The sequence below is a fragment of the Eretmochelys imbricata genome, chromosome 7 (genome assembly GCF_965152235.1).
Source record: "Eretmochelys imbricata isolate rEreImb1 chromosome 7, rEreImb1.hap1, whole genome shotgun sequence".
NCBI classification, from domain to species: domain Eukaryota; kingdom Metazoa; phylum Chordata; order Testudines; family Cheloniidae; genus Eretmochelys; species Eretmochelys imbricata.
The window spans coordinates 57450540-57474726 of record NC_135578.1 but is presented as its reverse complement, the minus strand read 5'-3'; the positions used below and the strand labels follow the sequence as shown (position 1 = coordinate 57474726).

At 43.2% G+C, this 24187-nt stretch overlaps 1 protein-coding gene across 4 annotated transcripts in view; it reads left to right on the top strand.

Annotated features, from left to right (window-relative positions):
- The first annotated feature begins 7251 nt into the window (after nucleotides 1-7251).
- The window catches only part of ZFAND4 (zinc finger AN1-type containing 4), a 42047-nt gene continuing 25111 nt past the window's right edge, over nucleotides 7252-24187 (top strand). For 3 of the 4 annotated variants that reach the window (XR_013346620.1, XM_077821473.1, XM_077821470.1), the window contains exons 1-5: nucleotides 7252-7440; nucleotides 8062-8361; nucleotides 17493-17568; nucleotides 17672-17739; nucleotides 22731-22917. Coding sequence is in view for 3 of the 4 variants with exons in the window: in XM_077821473.1 (XP_077677599.1) it covers nucleotides 8178-8361; nucleotides 17493-17568; nucleotides 17672-17739; nucleotides 22731-22917 (515 nt within the window). In the remaining variant the exon portion in view is untranslated. Of the gene's footprint in view, nucleotides 7441-7631; nucleotides 7943-8061; nucleotides 8362-17492; nucleotides 17569-17671; nucleotides 17740-22730; nucleotides 22918-24187 lie in introns of those variants that run through there. The other variant, XM_077821471.1, reaches the window with a different exon arrangement.

Genomic DNA, 24187 nt, shown 5'->3' with positions numbered 1-24187 from the left:
CATTGAGAAGTGGTGGAATGGCATTCTGCTGCATGCCGTTCATGCTTCATTGCCGTGCAGCCCTTCGTGCTGAGCTGGCACAGCATCACAGTGCTGTCGTGTTTCTACCAACACCCAGGCAAATAGAACCTAGGGAGCGCTACAGCTAACTAGAAAGTAGGATTGTACGACAGGAGTTGGCATAAAAACAGTCCCATGAATAAAATAGTAAATCAGTGCTCTAGCCTTGCTAGGCTAGTCTGGGGACCTTCATAATCTGTAATGCTGAGCAAGGGTGAAATGATCCCTTTCTCTGAGGCACCAGGGATGTGCGTCCAGATGTAACTAAAGTTTTCCGTGGTCACTGGCATGACTTGAAATAGGTGAATTTTTTTGCTTTCGAAGGATCATTCACATTCTTGCTCTGCCCTGGATTTCTTATTTGACTTATGATCCAAAACTGGAACTCAATGGAAAAACTCCCATTGATGTAAGTGAGCTGTGGGTGAGGCCCTTACTCTCTCTGTCTCAGTTCCCACTCTGTAATACTCCCATAATTCACGGAGGTGTTGACCGCGAATCCATTAATGTTAATGGACACTCCTGCACTACAGGAGTGGGTGCCATAGAACTACCTAGACAGATAGTGAAATTACTGGTCATTTTCACTTACAAGTTCTCCTGCCTCAGCACAATACTGGTGTATCTGGGTTTCCAAGCCTGCAGAAAAACAGTTAAAAAGCTGTAATCACCTTAGGTTTGTAAAATAATTCCCCTGCTTTCTGAACCAATGCTTTTGGACCTAAACTAGTTGATAGTGCCCCTAGAAAGGAAGCAAATAGATCTATATGTCCAGTAGTGCAGCGCAATATAGTGTATTCCGCTTTGACAACAGAACCTAAGCACTGGTGCAGAGATGGGCAAACTATGGTCCGTGGGCCAGATTTGGTCCACGGGACCATCCTGCCCGGCCCTTGAGCTCCCGGCTGGAGAGGCTAGCCCTTGGCCCCTCCTCTACTGTCCCCTGAAGTTATGACACCGCTTGCACCCGCACACCTCCTAGGCTTTCCAATAAGCCAGTCCTGCCGCTCTGAGCGGCATGGTAAGTAGGTGGGGAGCAGGGGAGGGGGGGTTAGATAAGGGGCAGGAGGTTCTGGCGGGGCAGTCAGGGGACAGGGAGCGGGATGGTTGGATAGGGCAGACGTTCCGGGGGGTGGGGAGTTGGGTAGGTGTGAGAGTCCCAGAGGGCCTGTCAGGGGGCAGGGGTGTGGATAAGGGTTGGGGCAGGGAGCAGGGTGGGTTGGATGGGGGTAGGGTCCCCGGGGGTGGGGGGGGGTTAGGGGCAGGGGGTCCCGGGAGGGGGCAGTCAGGGGACAAGGAGCAGGGAGGGGTGAATGGGTCGGGGGTTCTGATGGGGGCAGTCAGGGTGGGAAGTGGGAGGGGATGGGGGCCAGGCTGTTTGGGGAAGCACAGCCTTTCCTATCCGGCCCTCCAGACAGTTTTGCAACCCCAGTGTGGCCCTCGACCCAAAAAGTTTGCCCACCCCTGCACTAGTGTGTCCTAGAAGAGCAAGGTAGGGGTGTGTGTGTGTGTCTATATTATGTGGAAGGTTTCATTTGTGAGCTGGGTGAGTGTCAAATCCTGCCTACAGCCCATTAGTGAAGACCTGCTTTTGTTCTCTTATTGTGAAAGGTGCTTTCTGATCTGCATCAATTTCAGAATCAAAATACTTCTTCTGCCTTAGCTGTCAGCGTAGGAAGAAACGCTCTGAGCAGTCACTCAGTAAACACTCCTGCAAGAGTGATTCTTGTGACGGATGCTCAGCTTTCCTGTACCTTCTAACTTGGACAGTGGCTGTCACTAATTTCGGGATAGCTGCTTTCTATCCCGCCCAGCCCTTGAATTGGCATGACTGATAGTAGCATTCAGAATGTGGCTAGAGGTCAGGAGTCAGCAACAGCAGGATCTGGCGGAGGGGGAAGCTCCAGTGCAAACCTTGAAGAGTTGTGCTTGTTACCTTGACAACCGCACCATTAACATTAACAGGAATAATAGTGACAGTTTGAAATGTGTAGAGAGGAGAACGTGGGCGTCCTCATTGAGCAGGTTTTAAAACTGAGCTAGCGCTGTCTCCCTGGTCTGTGTCATAATCCAGTGTGAATGGCTCGGTGGCACATGTCATCACCGGGTTTATGGGAATGCCCATATCTGACCTGCAGAAAGAGAGATGTGACAATGTTGGAGTTCCACCTTCATTCCCTTCCCTTGCATTATAAAGGCTTTAAAGGGGTTTCAAGAAATCAAATGGGTTGTTTTTCCTCCTCCTCTCAGTTATTCATATCGGAATCTTTTGGTATTGCTGAGAAAGTGTTTATGTATCGCAGTAGCGCAAGTCATGGGCCAGGGCCCCACTGTGCTAGGTGTTGTACAAGCACCGAACAAACATCCCTGCCCCAAAGAGCTTAATCTTACAATGCAAGTGAAGGACTGGTAGCCCTAGAGATGAAAGGTCTCGCTTGCTCCATGGGGCAGGGGCAGTTTCCACCTCACTTCTTTGCCAGTCTGCCTTGCCCCTGGATGTGTGGTGCTGTTTTAACTTTAATTACTATGATTGTAGAGTGGCTTGAATAGCATTTACAGACTTTTGTCCCAGCTCTGGTTTGCCCTTGGGCTCAGCCTAGGTTGACCCCACAACATTAACCTTGCATTTGTAATACCATTAACTGGTGGTCAGTTAATGCCTGCTAAAACAGGTCCACAAACTATCCTGGAAGGATAGTGTCCAGGGTCCATGGCATATTTAAAGCCTCAGTTTATAGCCTTCCAAATAGGGTATAAGAGGATATTTGTCATTCTATGCTGGTGAGAAATCGTGTGTAATTCAGGCATGTATATTAACTGCTCATGAAGCCAGAGAGCTACAGTGATTCTGACTTGTGCATAATTTAAAAGCTAAACTAATCACCTTTTAAAAAAGTGAAGCAGTTAGTTTATTAACAGGTGCTAACTACACCTGCCTTGTTCTTTTGGTGAACTGTGCTGCCAAGAAACCAATCTTTGTTTCTGGGCTCTCCTGGGTGAAGTGAGCTGTTTACTATCTTATTGAAAATGGACTTGGTTCAGCAGTGCCAGGCTTAGGGCACTATACCAGGAGCCTCAGAGTTATAGCTGACCTTGCATGAATTTATTTTAAGGCTGTTAGTTTCCAGTTCCAAAATGTCTGGTTTTGACAGACATTATAAGCTAGATCCACCTTCTCTGAATAGCTTGCTAAGAGTTTGTGATTTGTGGGTGAATATTTTGTAAAACATAAGCACAACGTGTAGTGTGGTATATTTATATGGTCATATATGTTAACATATGCTATGTAAAACATCAAGAGACAGCACCTATGTCACACTTTGGGGACCCAATTCTCCTCTTGCTTATACTAGTATTTATTCCCCTGAGGGTGTGAGCAGCTGTGACTCCTGTTAGAGAACCATGTTGCTTGGGGATTTTTCGTTCTTCCTACATGGGTAAGAGCCCCATGAGTGGGTATTTGTTTGCTTCTCCAAACAAACAATGGGGGACTAAATAAGGGTATCTCCCTCTGTTCTGAGAGAGATGGAGATAAGACAAACCCCTGATGTGATGTAGGGGCCACCCACATCCACAAGAGCCCAGACCGGGGTTCCTTCTCTAAATGCATCTCCTATTTGCCTCTCAATTTCCTATATACCAAATATATAATGGAGCCCCCTTACCTATTTCTTCCAAAAAGAAAAGGAGTACTTGTGGCACCTTAGAGACTAACCAATTTATTTGAGCATAAGCTTTCGTGAGCTACAGCTCACTTCATCGGATGCATACTGTGGAAAGTGTAGAAGATCTTTTTATATACACACAAAGCATGAAAAAATACCTCCTCCCACCCCACTCTCCTGCTGGTCATAGCTTATCTAAAGTGACCACTCTCCTTACAATGTGTATGATAATCAAGGTGGGCCATTTCCAGCACAAATCCAGGGTTTAACAAGAACGTCTGGGGGGGGGGTAGGAAAAAACAAGGGGAAATAGGTTACCTTGCATAATGACTAGGGCTAAGTCATTATGCAAGGTAACCTATTTCCCCTTGTTTTTTCCTACCCCCCCCCCCCCAGACGTTCTTGTTAAACCCTGGATTTGTGCTGGAAATGGCCCACCTTGATTATCATACACATTGTAAGGAGAGTGGTCACTTTAGATAAGCTATGACCAGCAGGAGACTGGGTTTGAGTGTTTTGTTGCATAGTTGGACCCTAATTTTTCAGAAGTGACTTGTGATGTTCATCCTGAAGCACATTTCAAAAGTCTCTAGCTTTTTAGGTGGCCAGTACTTTCTAAAACTCAAGCTCCTGTCAAGTGTCTCCAGTTGGGTTACCAAGCTCAGTAGTCAGATGAAAATCTTGGCCTTTAGACACCAAAGATCTGAGAAGTGGGATTATCCTTCCCCCACTCCCTCCAAAAAAAATACCCTCCCCTTTTTATATTTTGGTGTTGTGTATTTCCCCCTGCTTTATCCCTCAGCTACCAAACTACGTCTGGTTTTACTTGCTTTAACTCGGTTTAAGACTACAGATTGTCCCAGGCTAAGTAGAATTCAATTAACCACTGATAGAAAGCTGTTGCTACTGCCTGTTCAAGCATGTGTGAAGTGAATTTGAGGGGGTCCTAGTCCAGTTCCTAAAAGCAAGTCTTATGCAGCACAAAACCCACTCTTCACACAGAGCATTAATTATTCCTCTTATTGTTAGTCCTCCAAGAGAGGCCAAGGAGCGAAGGTGGTCAGTAGGGGAGAACTTTCCTTTCAGCCTGTATGGAGTATGTCTAGCTCACAGCTGATCTGCATTAGTAAAGCCACATTTGGGAAAGCTTGGGCAGTGGTTTTGTGCTCTACCTGTTCTGTGGTTAATGATAGCTCAGTGTGATGCTATACTGAAAGATAGGAGAAAGTAGATTCCATAATGATAGGGGGATGAGAGGCCCTTGGTTGACCAGTGCTGTTTCTAAGATCTACATGCTCTCTATTTATGAAATGCAACCCAAAGCTGGTGTAATATAGGGTGCCCAGATAGCAAATGTGAAAAATTGGGATGGGGGTGGGGGATAATAAGAGCTTATATAAGAAAGACCTACCCATCAGGACTGTCTCTATAAAAGCAGGACATCTCATCACCCTAGCATAATAGCAGCACCGTGCCTTTTCTTTGTAGCTTATGTACCTATGTTTTTCTTAACCTTAGGTTCTGGTGTGGGGTGGCCTATGAAAGATAATACTTAGTCCTGCCAAGAGTGGAGGGGGGCCTGGACTAGATGACCTCTTAAGGTCCCTTCCACCCCTATGGTTAGAGAGTTTGTGCTTCAACTGAAATAAAACAGAAAAGGAGTACTTGTGGTACCTTAGAGACTAACCAATTTATTTGAGCATGAGCTTTCGTGAGCTACAGCTCACTTCATCGGATGCATATCGTGGAAACTGCAGCAGACATTATATACACACAGAGATCATGAAACAATATCTCCTCCCACCCCACTGTCCTGCTGGTAATAGCTTATCTAAAGTGATCATCAAGTTGGGCCATTTCCAGCACAAATCCAGGTTCTCTCACCCTCCGCCCCCCCCCCCCACACACACACAAACTCAGTCTCCTGCTGGTAATAGCCCATCCAAAGTGACAACTCTCTTCACACTGTGTATGATCATCAAGATGGGCCATTTCCTACACAAATCCAGGTTCTCTCACTCCCTAACCCCCCTCCAAAAACCACACACACAAACTCACTCTCCTGCTGGTAATAGCTTATCCAAAGTGACCACTCTCCCTACAATGTGCATGATAATCAAGGTAGGCCATTTCCAGCACAAATCCAGGTTTTCTCACCCCCCCGCCCCATACACACACAAACTCACTCTCCTGCTGGTAATAGCTTATCAAATGTAATCATCAAGGTGGGCCATTTCCAGCACAAATGTGATGATTACATTTGATAAGCTATTACCAGCAGGAGAGTGAGTTTGTGTGTGTATGGGGCGGGGGGGTGAGAAAACCTGGATTTGTGCTGGAAATGGCCTACCTTGATTATCATGCACATTGTAGGGAGAGTGGTCACTTTGGATAAGCTATTACCAGCAGGAGAGTGAGTTTGTGTGTGTGGTTTTTGGAGGGGGGTTAGGGAGTGAGAGAACCTGGATTTGTGTAGGAAATGGCCCATCTTGATGATCATACACAGTGTGAAGAGAGTTGTCACTTTGGATGGGCTATTACCAGCAGGAGAGTGAGTTTGTGTGTGTGTGTGGGGGGGGGGGGGCGGAGGGTGAGAGAACCTGGATTTGTGCTGGAAATGGCCCAACTTGATGATCACTTTAGATAAGCTATTACCAGCAGGACAGTGGGGTGGGAGGAGATATTGTTTCATGATCTCTGTGTGTATATAATGTCTGCTGCAGTTTCCACGATATGCATCCGATGAAGTGAGCTGTAGCTCACGAAAGCTCATGCTCAAATAAATTGGTTAGTCTCTAAGGTGCCACAAGTACTCCTTTTCTTTTTGTGAATACAGACTAACATGGCTGTTACTCTGAAACCTGAAATAAAACAACCCCCAACACCCAACATTTCAGTCCTTCATGGCAGTGAAGAAGAGCTTGAACCTCAGCAGAGCCAAACTTTTTTTTGTAAATCTCATGCTGAGTTTTGTTTGAAGAGGTGGTAAGGGTGAGAGTGCTTGTCTCTAAAGGTTCAGCGCCTTAGAGCAGCGTGGTTATATCTGGTACCTATTCCCCTATGAAGCAGGGGCTGATGACATAGGAGCAAAGAGCTCTGCCCTAACTGCTGGCTATGGGCATTGCTTAATTATGGCGGGTAGAAGCCGTGTGTGGGGGTGGGGAGAGGTGGAAGTGGTCGATTTCCTATATAACCGCCCGCTCTACCGAGCCTGGCACCATTGAAACTACGTTTCCCATCAGCCCCTGAGGCAACCAAGTTAGAACGGCGTCACGTGACTACTGCTAGCGAGGGAGAGGCTGCATCCGGGTCCTCCTCCTCCTTTCCCCTCCCCTCCCCTCCCCTCGTAACGACCACAACAAGCAGAAAGCAGGAAGCGCTAAGGCCTGGCGGACACCCGCCCCTGCTGGTTACAGAAGCACCGCCCCTGTGGCGACGTTATTGGGCAGCGGTTGTAAGAACGGCCGCCTCATTGGTCAGTGGGAGGGAGGGGATGTCACAAAGGATAGGTAGGCGCGGTGGTGGCTTAGGGAGCTAGCGACAGCGGCGGCGCAGGCGGAGGGGGTGGCTCCCCCTCCCTGTCTGTCCCCTTCTCCCGGCGGCAGCTCCTCCATGAGGGCGCCCAGGGCCGGCGGCGGGTTCCCGTGAGGAGCGGTGGGCGGGGCCTGGCGCTCATCTCCCGCTACCCCGCGCGCGGGCCTGGCGGCTGCGGCAGGTGAGACCCCGAGCCCCCCCTCCCCCACCGGGGCCCGCCCCGCCCGCCTGCCCCGCCCCCGGGGCCGCTCTCCTGGCGGGGCGGGGAGTTGCGCAGGGCTTGGGGCCGCCCGGCAGGGATCGCAGTCTCCTTTGTTTGCAGGCGCCTCTCTCGGCTCGGCCCGGCCCGGCCCGGCCCGCGGGGCCCCGCAGCCCCCACGGAGCCGGGCGGCGCGGGGCCCAGGAGGCGATCTGCCCGGGCGCCCTTCAAGGCAGGGATCTCGCCCTGCTGTCAGGAGCCAGCCCGGGGCTCTGCGTGCGCGGAGCGAGCACCGCCCTCCTCGGCTGGGGCCGGGGTCAACACTGGCACCAGGGGGATGGGCGCTTCCTAGGCACGTGCTAGGCACACCTCGTGGAGGGGCTGTTGTGACCCCGTCCCTCTCCCGGAGCTACAGCTTTATCTCCGGTGGTGTTGCTAACCTAGCACTGTTACGCTTCTCTCTCACCGCCCGGCTGCCTGCCTTGTGGGTTTTAACCGCCAGTTTATTCAATGATTCCTTGTGTTTAAAAGTCAGCAGCGAGCGATTTGTTTGCCAAAGAGCGCATCCTGCCATTGCTGAAACTGCCCTTGTGTTCTCCTTAGGTGCAACATTTGAAACATGAACAGCAATACGCGTTACCAGTTTTCAAAGCTGGAACACAGTTGTCTGCGACGTTTCCAAACTAATCTTTCCACAAGGAATTTGTAAATCCTTTGTAATGGCCAACAAGAAAGAACCTCCTTTTTTCAATGATGATAACGTGGGACCGTTTCACTACAAACTTCCTTTTTATGAAACTATGGAGCTCTTTATTGAGACGCTTACAGGAACGTGCTTTGAGCTGCGAGTGGCTCCCTTTGAAACCGTGATTTCCGTGAAAGCTAAAATTCAAAGATTGGAAGGTACTTGTCTCTCTCCTTTATAAAGTCAGCACATTGTATATCATTTTAAAGGAAAAGTCAATTTGCAAATGACCCTTAATTATAATTGTGCTGCAGATCAAGATAGGGAATTAATTGGGTGATGCTGTACATAAATGGTTTAGTAACCTCTGGTTTAAAGAGACTTCTGACAGTTCTTGTAATTTACTCCTCTTTGTTTTTGTACATCCTGCTAAGGTATTATAAGGGCACAGTTTATCACTAGTAAAACTGTAATAATTTCTCCTTTTTTGGAAATATTATTCACTGTGTCAGAGGATTATTTTAAACACAACTTTTTGGTTCACATACTAGAGTTTTAAAGCATTGGAGTTTTAATGTGAAGAAGCTGCTGATTTGTCTTGCCTGTAGTTCACTAACTGTTTCTAGGTATAGTCAGGAGTTGGACTCTGCTTTTTCTTAAAGTGACAAATTTGCTGCATGTGTTGAAGTTAAAACACCTTTTATGCTGATCTTATTCTCCAGTATGTAAAGACTTTATTCAGTGGATGGGGACTTATTGTTAATTGTTAAATCTAACGCATCATGTGAAGTACAGCCTCACTCCCAGGAGGCCTAACTCTAAGGACTAAATCTACCTCCATGAAAATTTGCACTGGTGCAACTAAATCAGTGGCTTTGCACCAGTGTAACTACTAACGTAGACTGCACAACACCGGTATACAGAGGGATTTGCACCAGTACCAAAGTCAACTATGCTGTTGTAAGCCCCATTTTGTACCAGTTTAGCATGTCTACATTAGGAGTTTTTACCAGTGTAACTACACCGATGTAGCTATACAGATGTGAATTTCCTTCATGTAGATAAGGCCTTAAGTAGACTTCATAAGTTCTTAAACCTCTTGTGGAGGATGTGGGGATATGGGTTGTATGACGAGTGGAGGAAGAGGTTTGGGTATGTGTGGTTTTTTGTTTTTGTTTTTTGTTTTTCTCATCTTTGCCAAGTGTGGTGGTGGAGAGTAAATATGTGTGTGGCAGAATGCTAGCCAAATCAAGTGAGTTAAGGGATTTGGGGGAAGGGAGTCCAGTTACTCCCATTCCATTCGCTGTTTCACTGTTGTCTGTACAGACCATCTCTGGTTCCATGTCTTTATTGGCTACAGTGAACTGACCATAAATAAGATCTCCCACCTCCACATTTGGTCTTTCTTTTGGTTGCACCTTCAAATGCCAAGTAGGACAAAGAAGCTTGCTCACTTCCACCAACATCCACTTTGAATATGTCATCTGCATTGATAGTCATTATGCTTATCACATGATCTCCCTTGACTGAGACGTACTGCTTCTGCTGGGAGTCCAGTTGCTTAATGCACAGGAGCAGGAGAGCTGCTCCAAGAAGAGGAGGAAAAGGGGAGGCAGTATGTAAGGAAAAGTTCTGGAGCTGTAAGTGGAAGAAGGAAATAGCATATTAAGGTGAGCAGAGCTGGTGGTGCATAGGGAGAAAGAAGAGTAAGGAAAATGGAAATCTGTAGAAGTCCTTGAAGGTGGTGAGGAAAAGGAGCTTGAATTTCCTGCAGAAAAAATCTGGAGGCTAGGGAATAGGCATATTGCGCTAGGCATGTCTAACTTGTGGGAGGATCACAATGAGAATTTGACTGTCACTAAAGGTTGTGTTATCGTTAAAAATAGTACCACTTACTTGAATTTTATGATTTACAAGTTGCACTTCTCAGAGTGGGAAAGTGGTAAACTACTTGACATTCCTGAATAATGGATCTGATTGTATAGGCTTTAAATTACGGATAAATACACTCCACAAAAATGTGGAAGACACAGAAGTCCACCAGTGCTCATCTCTGAAAATCACTTGTATGGGGTGGGGCTAAAAGACCCCAAGTTCCTCCCCAGTGTGCTGTGTAGGGGCAGATAGGCAATTTTTCCTGACTTGCAGTTGATCAGCTTGTACATGAAAATAGAATGCCATGGTGAAACATCCCATCTTACACTGTAAGTGTAAGTTTTGCATGTAAGTTACAGGCAGGTGATTACCCCATGCTATTGTGTAGGTCAGGATCTCTGAGAAGGAAATACAGAATCTGTGGGATTTCTGTGAGGGAAATACAGAATCATGTTAACAATTTCCATGCAAGGTCTGCACTCAACGATGGTCAACTATAACAAATGCTGCTGGCAGAATTAAAAACTAGCAAAGAAAACTGTTCTTTTGTCCATTGCTGTATTATCAGGAGACACCAGTGCATTGTCTACACTGTAACCAGGCCTGAAAACAGGCAGATGGGGACCAAGTAAATATGAATATTTCAAATGCTGCCAAAGCCACTTTCCTGCTCCCTATTTCATAATCTGACCTTCTTGGGCAGGTTTAGGGACGTGGAAATAGTTGATGTCTGCTTTAAGAAAGCTGGATATCTCACCAAGAACAGCCCCAACACCTCTCTGCTGATTTTACCAGGTATGAAGAGCACAGGTAAACTTTGATAACAGGTAAGAGCCCCAAAGTTCCTCTAGCACATCTAAACCCTCTGTGCGCGTGAAACTGCTTGAAGCTCAACCAGAGCTGATGTGGTGGTCATGCCTTTTAGCCACAGATCTGTTCCCACACATGCAGTCTGGCCCATGCACATCACAGCAAACTTATATGCAAAGATTCAAACTTGTCCTAGCAAAACCCACTTGATTATCTTCAAGGCAGTGGTAACCTGGATTCTTGCTTCACCCAGAACTGTTCCATTTAATGAGACTTTGCAGATGCTGTAGTGAAAAAGAGAGCCTCATTTGTCTGTGATAGCAATGGCATAAGAATTTAAATGCTCTCATAGTCAGTCTTCCTCAGAATAGGACTACCATCAGCAGCAACCTGCACCACATCAGTTTCACTTCCTGCAGAAATTGTATATTAAGGTAGCATACTAGGGTTTTTAAGAAACAGCATATTGATTGATTATCATGGACGTGACAATAAATCACTCTGTAGATGTAGATCAAGACTTAACACAAGCAAAGTGATCATAAAGTGGTAAGATTTTGGACTGCAATACAATGAAATCGTAAATATGAATTCTTTTACTGAAAACATACTGCGGAGACTGGAATGATTGGTTATCTCTTCTGTTGCTGTTGGACTGAAAGTGATCCCTACCCAACTCCCTTTAATGGCCCCGCAAGTGAACCTTTTACATTTGTAAAGTCACCCCTCAGCCCATAGTTGTCTTTCCTTAAGGCAAAATACACAACAATTTTTCCTGTTTTTACCTGCCAGTATTTGAGATCACGATTCTCTTTTTTGGATCTACCTTTTATAAATGTTCTTTTTAGAAATATGTTTCCTCCAGTTCTCTTCATATTCTGTATCACAAGTGCATTACATATAAACAGCATCAGTCTTGTTCCTTACCACTTAAAATCGTGATCAACGGGTGGTTACTTTTACAGCAACCTATTGTGATGTCACAGAATTGATTTCAGTTGAAAAGCAAGCAGTGGGAGTGGATTGAACTCTGCAGCTTACTCTGGTTTCTTGCAGAGGCAAGCTCCACCACTGCAAATTGTGGTACTGCCTGTGCTGGGGTTTATATCTGCTGTAGAAAGTAGTTCTGGCTGCTGGAATCTTGTTTACGCCTCTTGCTGTAAGAGGGTTTAAAACTGGCTTGCATTTTTAGAAAAATTTCTCCAGTGTAGGATCTCCTAGGCAAAGCAAAGAATGCTTTGCCAACTCAACATCTTCAGTCAGGGACAGTAAATGTTAAAAAGTCAATTAATATTCTACAAGGACTTCTTCCAGCAGATAGTCCTACCTGGAGGAGGGTTTTGCAAATATGTGTTGAAAGTTCCAGTTGTATAGATTGACCTTCAGAGGAATATTTGGGGTAATAAAATGCAAGGTGGAATAATAATAAAAAAGGGAACAGACTGTTTAGTTACAGCACTAAATACAAATCTGTTTCCTGATCGACATATTGTGGGGTGGAGGAGATGTTTCTGGCATGTTAAAGCAGGTACACTAAGGAAACCTGGAAGATGTAGTGAGACAGAATGGGATTGAACTTCAGGGGCTGTCTCTGACAGGCTGGCCCCAAGAGGGGAGAAAAGGATAGTGTGCTGTATAGAAATGTAAATTATGCCCTCTGCTTTTGAGGGCAGAGAGGCGGGGAGAGGACCTGGATTGCTTCCCTGGCTCTTGCAGAGCAGGTTGTCATTTGGAGCGGCAGTAGATGTTTGGAGAGAGGCAAAACCTGAATTTGCTTTCATCCCCTCCCCTGAGCTCCAGTTGACCAGCTGAGCTGATGCAACCTTGAGACATAGCTGAGCCCTACTTGTTCAGTACTGATTAGAACTGCCCAGTAGCAGGGCCACATGCTTCATAGGAGGAGGTGGCTCTGTGTGATCCTCATGATCATTGTCAGTTTTATATTCTGAGTCTGTATGCAGATTCTTCTCCTCATAGAAGATAAACTACAATCCTACACCTAATTCAGCTTTCCTTGTATATGAACCTACAGAAATAGATACTACTTTATTTGCATTTTAAATGTAGGATTTATAGGAAACAACATAAAGATGAGTGTCTGTGCGTCCGTTATTGCAAAGAGTAAAATTATTTTCTTTTCAGCATCCCCCACCAAAAAAAGTACTGTCATCTTAAGAAGAATGAAAAATATTTCTGACTCTGTAGGAGTCAAGTTAGATCATTTGTTGGAAAAGAACATTTTGTAACAAATGATCTATCAGTTTATCAAAGTAATTGGAAATCACCCCCTGAAGGCAGACAAAACCATGACAAATTCAGACAATAAAGACTGTGTAATCAGAAATGTTAAGTTGAAAACTGTTTTACTGCAGAAGGACTCACTGGTTTTTGCCAGCTTGTTTTTGTGTTTGCTTTTGCTCATGCTGCAGACTTTAAATGTGACCAGTTATTAAATAGCCAGCTGAAGAAAAGGGATTTGTTACTCTATCATGTGAACGTGTCTCCTTCATAGGTGACTTTGACGGATTTCAAATGGGCACTGCGCTAATGTCATTTCATGCCTTTTTTTCTGGCTGACGTACAAATTTGTTGGCAGCTTCTAATGTTGAAGGGATAGAAGCAACTCTTCCCATAACCTGATGGGGACATTACTTGTAGTTCATAGTTTATTTTTTAAAAAATTGTGACAGTTGCTCCAAAATGTGAGCTCTGCTTCGGAACTGTGCACTAGGCCCTGTAGCAACAGCAAACATACCGACTGGCTCTTTTGTGACCTGTTCATGCCCTGTTGTGTTCTCAACTCTTGCTAGGTGTGTTGACTGCAGTGTTATGATATTAAGAGCTTAATTCTATTCTCATATGTGCATCAGACATAATTGTTGACTAAATTCCAGTTTGAGGGTCAAAGTCTTTCCTCAGATATACTTGTGCAGTCTCAGTGTGCACGGGTTGTAAATCTATGGGCCAAATTCTGCCCTTGCAGTCTATCTTGGTGATGCAGAAATCAGAGAAGTCAGCTTGACTTTCAGTTTGCTGGGTGAGTTTACAGGGATGGCAGCTAGAAAAACCCATATTGTCGATATCCAGAGTCATTGAGATGATGTGTCATTTTATCACTTTTTTTTAGTGAATAACTGCTCACGAAAGTGTGACATCTCTGCTCAACCCAGTTTTACTGGTATTTGTGTCTTACCATGATCTGTCATTACTGTTCCAAACCATTCTGCTGTATCATAATATTTTGCAGCTTATATTTTTCAAAATATTAGGCAGTTCTTACAAGACATTTGATTAATGTTGATAACCATTCTTCCTGCTCTTAAACAATGTAGTATTAAAATTACGCACACCTGGGCAAGATCACTTTAAAAACTAAATTATGGAAGTTGTATCTTGCTGCAGTTTATCACAGACATTGTGCAGTGTTCCATAACGAGCTCTGTGGAGGTGGTGAGTTTGGGGTCCTATAGTGTCATAACTGGATATCATGAATAGTTGATGCCAGGTGTATCCTCCTCGGTCACTTACTGTCTCTTCCAATTGACTTAGTGTACTCTAGGTTATCAAGCAAACATTACTAAGAACTCCTATTGTATTACACTATTCTATACCCTCACTTTTAAGTATTATAATATACAAGTAAATGGAGTATTGAGCATACAGACATTAGAATTGCCAGGTGTAATTTTGGTGTATTTCGTATCTGTTATTTTACTGAAACTGCGAAGAAATGGCTCTTATGAATTATAAAATATTTGAGGCTTTTATCACCAAAAAAGGAAAATTTCTCTTCACTGTTACATGCAGGTGTTGTATCTTTCTGTTATCCTTTATACAAAGGTCAATAGAAACTACTTATGATCTGCTTCAAATATTTGAAGTGTTAGGATTAAGCAAATTAAGAACAAATGTTATGTAAACTACAACATAATATAAAGTTTTTTGTTTGGTGATATTATTGTAGGCCAAAAATGTATAGTAAGGAAAAGATCCATTTCTTACAAATTGCCTGTAGCTGGCAAACTTGCTCCTTTTTGTCAGCTTAAGATCATTGTGCTTCTATCTGTTTAAATTGCAAAATACTCTCTACATATATATAAAAAAGCTAATCATTAGAAAGTTCATGTGGAGCTCTAATTACTAGTCACTTCTCATCCATCAAGATCTACAAAGATTGAGAATGCTTATGCACACTAACCCTCTGTTGTTCCTCTTTGTGGCCATAGTGAGTCTTACACACATTGTGCCAAAATTTGCCTTCATTTACGAACATGCACACTTATCGTGTACTCATGGCTGAAACTGAGGGCTGAATTTGACTACGAAGCAGGATGATTTAAAATCATCATTTAAAAAGATAATTTTTACTCATTTCCATGCTGCTAGTTCTTTATTTCCTGTTCTGTAGTCTTAAATTGCTAAAGTGAATGTTTTGTAGCTTCCTAATTGCAAGTAGAATTTCAGATTTTACTATTTTTTCCTATTAAAAAGTTTCACACTCAGTGTTGCTGTATGCAGACAGAGACTAAGTCCGTGGCTTCATTAACAGCCTGACTATCATAAACTTAGACACCAAATTGATAAGCAAATAGACCATGCTGTATTGCTAATCAGTATCACCTTCCTATACAGTATATTGAACTTCCTCAGGTGAAGAAAGCTGAAATGTTTCAGCAGCCGATAGTCTTCCTTCAGGATTTGCAGTTTGAAGTTCATGGCCCTTGCGTTCCTACGTCTCTTAGATGCTTTTGAAAATTGCACCCATAGGCCCCTGTTTTTGCAAACTTTGGCCTGTGTGCAAAAAAAAAAAAGAAACAATAATTGTTAATGTATTGAAAGTCTAAGTAACATTACATTGTTAGCACAAAACAAAATGGAATAAGAGATTTTATGTCATAAAGAGAAGAATATTTTATTAAATACAGTTTTAGCCCCTGATGTGCCAAATACTCATGTTCATGTTTAACTTATAGTGGTCCCACTGACCATGGGACTAAAATTAGTAAGTACCTGCGTAAGTGTTTTCAGGATAAGGGTCTCAACTTTTAGTGTTTTGTGGTTTGCTTATAGCAGTTCTGTAAAATTTAAAAAAGACTCTCCCAATAGTAGCATTTTAAAACAGTGTTTATAATTTATAATGAATTTAAATTATAATCTAAAGTTGCAATATCGCATATTTTCAAACAGAGCCTCAGCCCGATTTTAAATTGGATTTAAATCACTCGATCCTGCCAAGGAGTAATTGCACCTCTCTTTACTCTATCAGTTGTATACAAGAACAGCATCCTCTTCCATATTTCTTCTGTCAGAGCACAACTCAATTTTCAGTGTCTTAGAGGATGAAGGGAAGTGTACATACTACAATGTAATTTTAGTGTTCGGCTATGAAGAGCCATTTGGATAAACATAATTCATTCATAAGGCCAAGTAACTCTTTCTCAGTGTGTTAATTGTCCTCTGAAGGAATCTTACGAGTACCAGCAGGAGCGCAAACCATACAATGGGTATGATTTTTCCGTTTCCACCTTACTAGGCCACTAAGAAAGGAATATGTATAGGAGCAACAGAGATGCAAAAGCTAAGGATTCTCCACTGCTGTGTTTTGGGAGGTATTTGCGTGCGTTAGGGAGTGCTAGCTTTTTGCGTCCAGTGCAATGACCCTTGTACCTCAACACGAAGGTTAGTGTTTACACCTCTCCTGCAGGCAGGCAGTCCGTGACTTCCATATAGTTTCATTCTACTTACATTGTTTGTAGAAAGTTTTTAATGAAGTCTCAAAATGTACTGTACTTTGTGTGGGTCATTTGGACAGAATTGCTTCCACCTGACACTTTGTTAATTTTCAAAGGCCCAGCAGACAGACCAACACCCTAACTGTGATTTGTGCCTTTGACCTCTCAGTCTTAAATAACTTGCCGATTAAAAATATTTTTCCTTTCAAACCTGAGTCTGGTTGTGAGTCTACCCAAGAAATCAAGACTAGAAATTGTCACCCTCCTTTTAGGAGGGTATAAAGGGTCGTTACTGAGCTCTGCACAGTTTGCTTTAAATGAGTGCCAACGAGTAAGTGAGTTGTCCATATGCATGGAGGGAAAACAAAGTTAGCCAGGAAGTGAAACACATGACTTCCTGTAATTTCCAGTGCAAAACACAGACCTCATCTACACTGCTGCTCTTCAGCATTTCAACCCTGTTTCCTTCAAATAATATGCTGTCATGTCAAATTTATCCTAAAATGTTGGTGTGGTTTAATAACGAGCTTTACCAGACATAAGACTAGTAAAGTGTTTCTGTAGTTTAAAAAACAGACCTTTGAGTGTTTGCAGTGCAAATTTTGCACAGCCGTGGATACTGCACCAGAATCTGAAAGTTAAGATTTTACAGACACAGAAGTAAAAATACTGCAAACTGGTGGAGCCTGGTCTAATTGTATGGGTGTGCTTCCCCGAGTTGCAATACACCTCAACTTGCTGAATAGACAAACCCTAACTATGGGTGGTAGCTCTTTAGACTAAAGTTGTAGTCCTCGCAATTTATTTAAATGCGTGGATAATGTCTGGCAAGTGGTGTGGCTGGAAAAGTCAACCATTTTTTAGTCTCTCTGAAGAAGATTCTACAGTAATGTTATACTAATTGACTGATTTTTAATGTTGTCTTTTTGAAGGTATTCCTGTCTCTCAGCAGCACTTAATTTGGAATAATGTGGAGTTGGAGGATGACTATTGCTTGAATGATTACAAGTGAGTGTAAGATAAAACTAAAACAAACTGTTCCAAATATAACTATTACTATTGGGAACTGAGAGTACTACAAAACTTCACCTTTTTTGTTGACTATTCGCAGCATTTCAGAAGGTTGCACTTTGAAGCTGGTACTGGCTATGCGAGGTGGGCCTATTAACACTAGAAGAGGTAGGTGCAAGTTTTGTGTTGGTTTCATGTGAAGCATCAAGACAGTCTAATAAAGACTCTTACACAAGTACTCGTAACTCTAGACCATTATACTTTAGCCAAGCTTTTTGGCTGAATGGACTTTGATTGTAAAGGAATTGGAAGATCTTTGAGGAATATGTAAGGGTCTGTTCACCCATCTTTTGTTTGTCATATTTTTGTGGTTTTAAGAGCCATTAGCCCAAAACCATTAGCCTAAAGGAAACTCTTGATGTGAAGTTGGATTAGATGTTGAAAAGTGAATATTGTTATAAAACTATTGACATGGCTGCCTTACATATCTTGAACTGCATGTCTTACAGTATAAATTTAATGATACAATAAAGTACTAATCTATAAATTTAATTAGAAATATTGGAATAGATATGTACCCGTGATGGTGGGATTTCCAAAGGAGACTTATGGAGTTGGATGCCCATTGAAATCCCCAAATTCCTAACTAACATTGAAAAATCTCAGCTAGCATGGTTAAGTTACCATTCTGTTGGAATGTCTAAATTCTGCATATCCTAATTGTGTAATGTGAAAATATATTATGCGTTGGTAAAGGGACACATCTTAAAAATCATGCTTGCCTAAAAATGTATTTTCTGGTGTTTATAACACTAAGATTATTATTAGTAAAGTTATTAGAATATAATTACCGTATATACTCGTTCATAAGTTGAATTTTTTTAGTAAAAAAGGGAAGCACCAGAGAAGGGGGTCGGCTTATGAACGGGTATAGAGCGGGAGAGGTGGGACACAGCCCCTCCCCCCAACAGAGGGAGCGAGGAGAGGCAGCTCAGCCAGCAGAGCCAGAAGGGAAGAGGCAGGGCCAGTCTCTCTCTGCTTCTGAACATGCTGCTCTCCCCCCAGCCTTCGAAGCAGCTGCATCTCCAGCTGCAGCTGTGCCACTCGGCCCCGGCCCCCAGAGCAGGCTGTGGCCGTGCCACCCGGTCCAGCCTGCTGGACCAGGCTGCGGCTGCACTGCCCAGCCTGTCGGGGCAGCTCCAGCGAGGCCAGAGACATCCTCCCCAGCCCTCCCCAGATAAGGTGGGAAGGGAAGGGATGGGATGGGGAGAGTGTGGGAGTCCTGGGCTAGGGGTGGGGTCATGTGGGGGGTGGTCATGGGGGTTACTCCCCTGGCCCGCAGCTTCTCTTCCCCACCCCCCAAAAAAAAAATTCCCCACCAGCTGCTGTCCCGGCCTGTCAGGGTAAGCAGCTGGTGTGCCAGGACACTTCGTTAACTTAGGTTTACCTCTGTGCCTGCGGATGCTCGAGGTAAACAAACCATTTCGACCTGCCAGCGGCTTATCCTGATGGCCTTGGAGCCAAAGTTTGGTGACCCTTGAATTATAGGGTCGGCTTATGAATGGGTCATAAAAATTTTCCATTTTTATTTATCCATCGGGCGGGGGGGGGACTTATAAACGAACCAGCTTATTATCGAGTATTTATGGACTTTAACTTTTTTCATTTAGCACACTTGTGTATAGTCTGTCAAACTTGGGGACATGGGTGCTACATGTTACTAACTCATTTTATAAAACTGGCTATATTTCAAGTCGGTAACCCTTTTTTTTTTTTTTTAAAAAGGGGGCGGGGGGACAGGATGGGACGAGAAGAGTAGTATCATGAATCCAGAGCTATTTGGTGCGTAGAGATTATGGGAGCCTTTGCTTCAATACATGTCATGCTTTGGGATCACATTAGCTTCCCTCTGAAGAGGTTTGTTTTTTCTTTCCTTCCAAATTAGTCAGAGCCCTGAGATTTGATTGTTTCTATTATCTTCATTGCTTACTTCAGTGGCAGTTCTTCCTCAACCTGACATAAGTTAACCCTTTGTTTTATTGTCCACTTTTCAGGGTGAGATACATTGCGCAGAACTTTAGAGGAGTCATAATAAAGTCCATCCTTGGCTAATAATATGAAGTTCTGTAGTGCATCCCTAGTCATGAAGGAAGAGTAGAGCAGTAATTTTGGCAACACATGGCCTTGCCAGCTTCTGCATTTCACATGACCCAACACATCATCTATTTGCTCGTAAACTGTTCTCAATTTTTAATAGTCTAGTGGAAAGGGAAGCAAAAAAGGAGGATATTAAATTTAATTGGTGAGAATGGGTTTTGAAGAGGGCAGCAAAGTGGAGCTACCGATTTCAAATAGTTTCATGAATGGACTGCACTTTGAATGCTGATGAAAGTACGTGCACAGGACTGCCTCTATACTGATTCTGAACTAGAAATGTGATAGATTGATTCAGGGGTCGGCACCACCATGTTGTGTGACGGACACTTGACAAAATTACCGTACTTAGTGACGGACTTTGTGGGGGCTTATGTCATTCAGTCATTCAATTTTTTGAAAATTTACCAGAAATCTCAACATTTTTGTCACGGACATGTTGCTGACCCATGGACTGATTTGTTTTTGCTTTTTAATTTTCAAACTTTTTGAACCTTGCAATTTTTAGGTGACTCTTATCCAATGAAATGACAGCTGGGGTTCAAGGTGGGAAAACAGTTCATGCTTGCAAAGCATATATACTAGGACACCCAGATCTTTTTGCACACTCCCCCTTCAGCAATATTCTGAAATAGCTTTGAGGTTGAAGAGCAACGTAGTTTGAGCATGAGAATTAATGCACCAAACATCTTCTTATGACTTCAGAATCTCTATGCCCCTTGAAAGCAGCTCTAAAACTGCAGCAGTGGTTACCTAAGCATGTCATCCTGATGCCTGTTTTGCTTATTACTACATACAGATGGGGCAGCAGCCTCGCCTGGGATAGGTAAAGCATTGTTCTGTGATAAAACCCACAGAGGCATGAAAGCTGAAAGTGAGGAAATCCCTTTGCTATTTTCACTTGTAAAGCACACTGTAGAAGAGAACTTCTACACTTACTGTAGGGGATTCACGTCTAATCAGGCTTATATGAGTTCAACTTTCAAAGGCAATTAAAAATAATCTGCCTGACACTTAGAGCTTTCATATAATGAAACTTTAATTGCAATGTCACTGTAAGTACAATCTACCATACATAACTGTAAAAATGCCTTGTTTTACAAAACTCTGCTCTAGTCTTGTCACTGAGTGCTTGTAGGTTGAGTTATTTTCATAGAATTACATTAGTTTTTATTTCCAAAGGTGCTCCTTGCTCTAATCATACTCTGGCAAAACTGAAGGTAGAATGGTTCCCGTCCTTCTAAATAAACTGTAAAGCAGTTTGTTGTAAACATCAGTCACTTCACAGGCTTCTGCTAGAATTCCCCCCAAACTAATCTCTTTTCCAGAAAAAATATTCGGCTCAATATACTTAAAACACAGTGAGCTCTGCTGGGATTATTTTCTCTAATTCAGACTCGAGTAATCAAATCTAACCTCACTCTTTTTTCCTCATTTTAGAATGGGAAAATTAATCAAGGTTTAAAACACGAAAGTGGGTCTAACTTCATTGATCTTTGTATCTCCGCTCACTTTTAAATGAGATTTAAATATTTTAGGAAAAAAGAAAAGGAGTACTTGTGGCACCTTAGAGACTAACCAATTTATTTGAGCATAAGCTTTCGTGAGCTACAGCTCACTTCATCGGATGCTTACGAAAGCTTATGCTCAAATAAATTGGTTAGTCTCTAAGGTGCCACAAGTACTCCTGTTCTTTTTGCGAATACAGACTAACACGGCTGCTACTCTGAAATATTTTAGGGGGAACTTTATATTTAAGGTTTTCCTATCAGTTTCTCTAGGTGGTGGTGCTAGTTTAATTTATTTTACTTATAAATCTAGTTAGTAGAATTCTCCACCCTTAACCAGCTAACTTTGTTTCTCCTCTGTCTTTCTATCCCATCCTTGGACATCTGATGGCCCCTCTGTGTGTGGTCTGCCTTTTCCTTTTGTGTCCTGCTCCCCATCTATGCATGTACTGCAGTGCTGGGGAAGAGGTGTGCTTTCTGTCCTAAGACACCAGTGTGTACGGAACTTCTCTCTTCTGCTGTTGTAGGCTGATAGGGAGAGGAAAGGTCTGATGCCAAATCTTCAATAACTAAGCAGGATCCCATGGTCTGCTCATTTATCTCATTCCATATCTCTTTCCCATATGTGAAACTCTGCTTGGAGCTGGTGATGTGGGGGTCTGCTTCAATAAAAGGAGTCAACAAAGGGAGAGGGCTAGTAATGGAAAGGGGCGGAGAACCAGACAGATGAATAGGGGATAATAACAAACACCTTCATTTTTAGGCTGTGCTTTTTACCATTCCAGTCAACTGTTTCTGGCACCTGAGTTTTAAAAATAACCCTACCTCTAAGCTGTCTCCAAATACATACAATGATGTAGTCAAAGCATTCATGCCATAGCTTTCCTAAACGTTGTAGCAGGTGCTACTGGACTTCTTGTGACTATAATTCCCTTTAAAAAGAGCAGTGAGTGAGGCACTGAGTGACTGCAAAGTGTCTGTGATGTGGATTTTAATGTCTCTGAGAGGAGAAATGGAGGCGCTTGTGAAGCTGGGTGATAAAACCCTGTCTCAGATAGCTAGAGGCTCATAGCTGTCATTTAGACTGGTCAAGTCAGGGAGGCTCCATTGGCTCCTCTGGGCTAACCGCCACCAGTCACTGAAGTCCCCTGAGATATAAACATAGGAGGGAGAGGTGTGGGAACTTGAGCCAGGTACTAGAGTGCTTCAGACTCTTAAATGCACTCCCACGAATGACTTGGAACCACTGGGACTACATCTATACAGGTGTTTTATGTTTGAGTGCGGTCTGAAAAAACTAATTTTAGGTTCAACACTTCAAGTTGTACAGATTACTGTTTTCTTCCTGAAGACTGTTCCATCAGTGACATTTTCAGACCATCACTGTAGATTTCTTTAAACACAGTATGCAGGCTGAGGTATTCTAGCTCAGCCTCTTTGAGGGATTAGACTTCAAAGTTGAAATAGACTGTTTTTCATTCTGTTTTCTCCTTATAGTTCCTGTGGAAGACCCTATTAGGGAAATGGCTGAATACATGGACCCCAGTCGAGATGAGGTCTGGGAGAAGGGGCCATCCAACAAACAAGTTACCTTCTTGGTGTACCGGGAAGGAGATCAGTTGAATTTCTTCCGTGTTGTAGACAGGGGGGATGGCACTTTAACACCATTATCTGAATCTTTAAGGTAAAAAGTGGGTTTTGATTTCGATGCCTGGTTTCAGAGGGGGGAAAGCTGTACAACTTTTCAGCTGTTATTCCTTAACTTGTGTCCAAAGAATATTTAGACTGTCACAAGCATTACTATTACCGACCAGATTTGCAGATGACATAAAAGCTGGGAGATGGGGGCGTTGCAAACGCTTTGGAGGATAGAGCTAAAATTCAAAGGGATCTTGATAAATCGGAGAACTGAGCTGTAGACAACAAATTAAAATTAAACAAAGACAAGGTGCTACGCTTTGGGAATTAAAACTAAATGCACAGACACTGAATGGAGGATAACTGGCTTGGCAGCAGCACTGCTGAGAAGGATCTGGGAGTTGTGGTGGATCACAGGAGTCAGCAATGTGATGCTGTGACAAAAAAAGCAAATGCAGTTTTGGGATTCATTAACTGTGGCATAGCTTGCAAGTCACAGGAGGGGATAGTACCTCTCTACTCGGCGCTGGTTAGGCTTCAGCTGGAGTACTGTGTCCAGTTTTGGTCACCAGTGTATAGAAAGGATGTAGAGAAACTGGAAAGGATCCAGAGGCAAGCAACAAAGATGATCAAAGGGATGGAATGCAAGCCATGTGAGCAAAGATTGAAGGAACTGGGTATGTTTAGTTTGGAAAAGAGGAGACTAAGGGGGGACATAATAGCAGTCTTCAGATATTTGAAAGGATGCCATAAAAAGATGGAGAAAAGTTGGTTTTTGTTGTCACAGAGGGCAGGACTAGAGGCAATGGGTCCTAACTACAGCACAGCAGATATAGGTTGAATCTCAGGAAAAGCTTCCTAACTAAGAACAGTAGGACGATGGAACAGACTGCCTAGGGGAGTCGTTGAAGCTCCTTCACTGGAGGTTTTTGAAAGGATGTTGGATAGCTGTCTGTCTTGGATTGTTTAGACAGGATGAATCTTGCATCTTGGCTAGACTGATGACCCTTGTGGTCCCTTCTAACTCCATGGTTCTACGATTAGTATTTAAATATATAAAATAGTGTTTAAGTTGGATGTTCTAACTAAGTAGAAAGACTACAGAGGATGTAAGTAATGCTGACTAATATTCTCTCTGTTTCTCAATACAAAGTGAAACAAAGCTGACTTGGCCTCTGAGAGCAATCCAGAATTTCCATCTCTGATGAGAGCAAACTTGGAAACAGATACAAAAGAAATGTTGCTTCGGTACTTTTTGCCATCCATATAAAGTTGCATGTGTAGTTTTATAAACATTCACTCCCCTCACAGCCCAA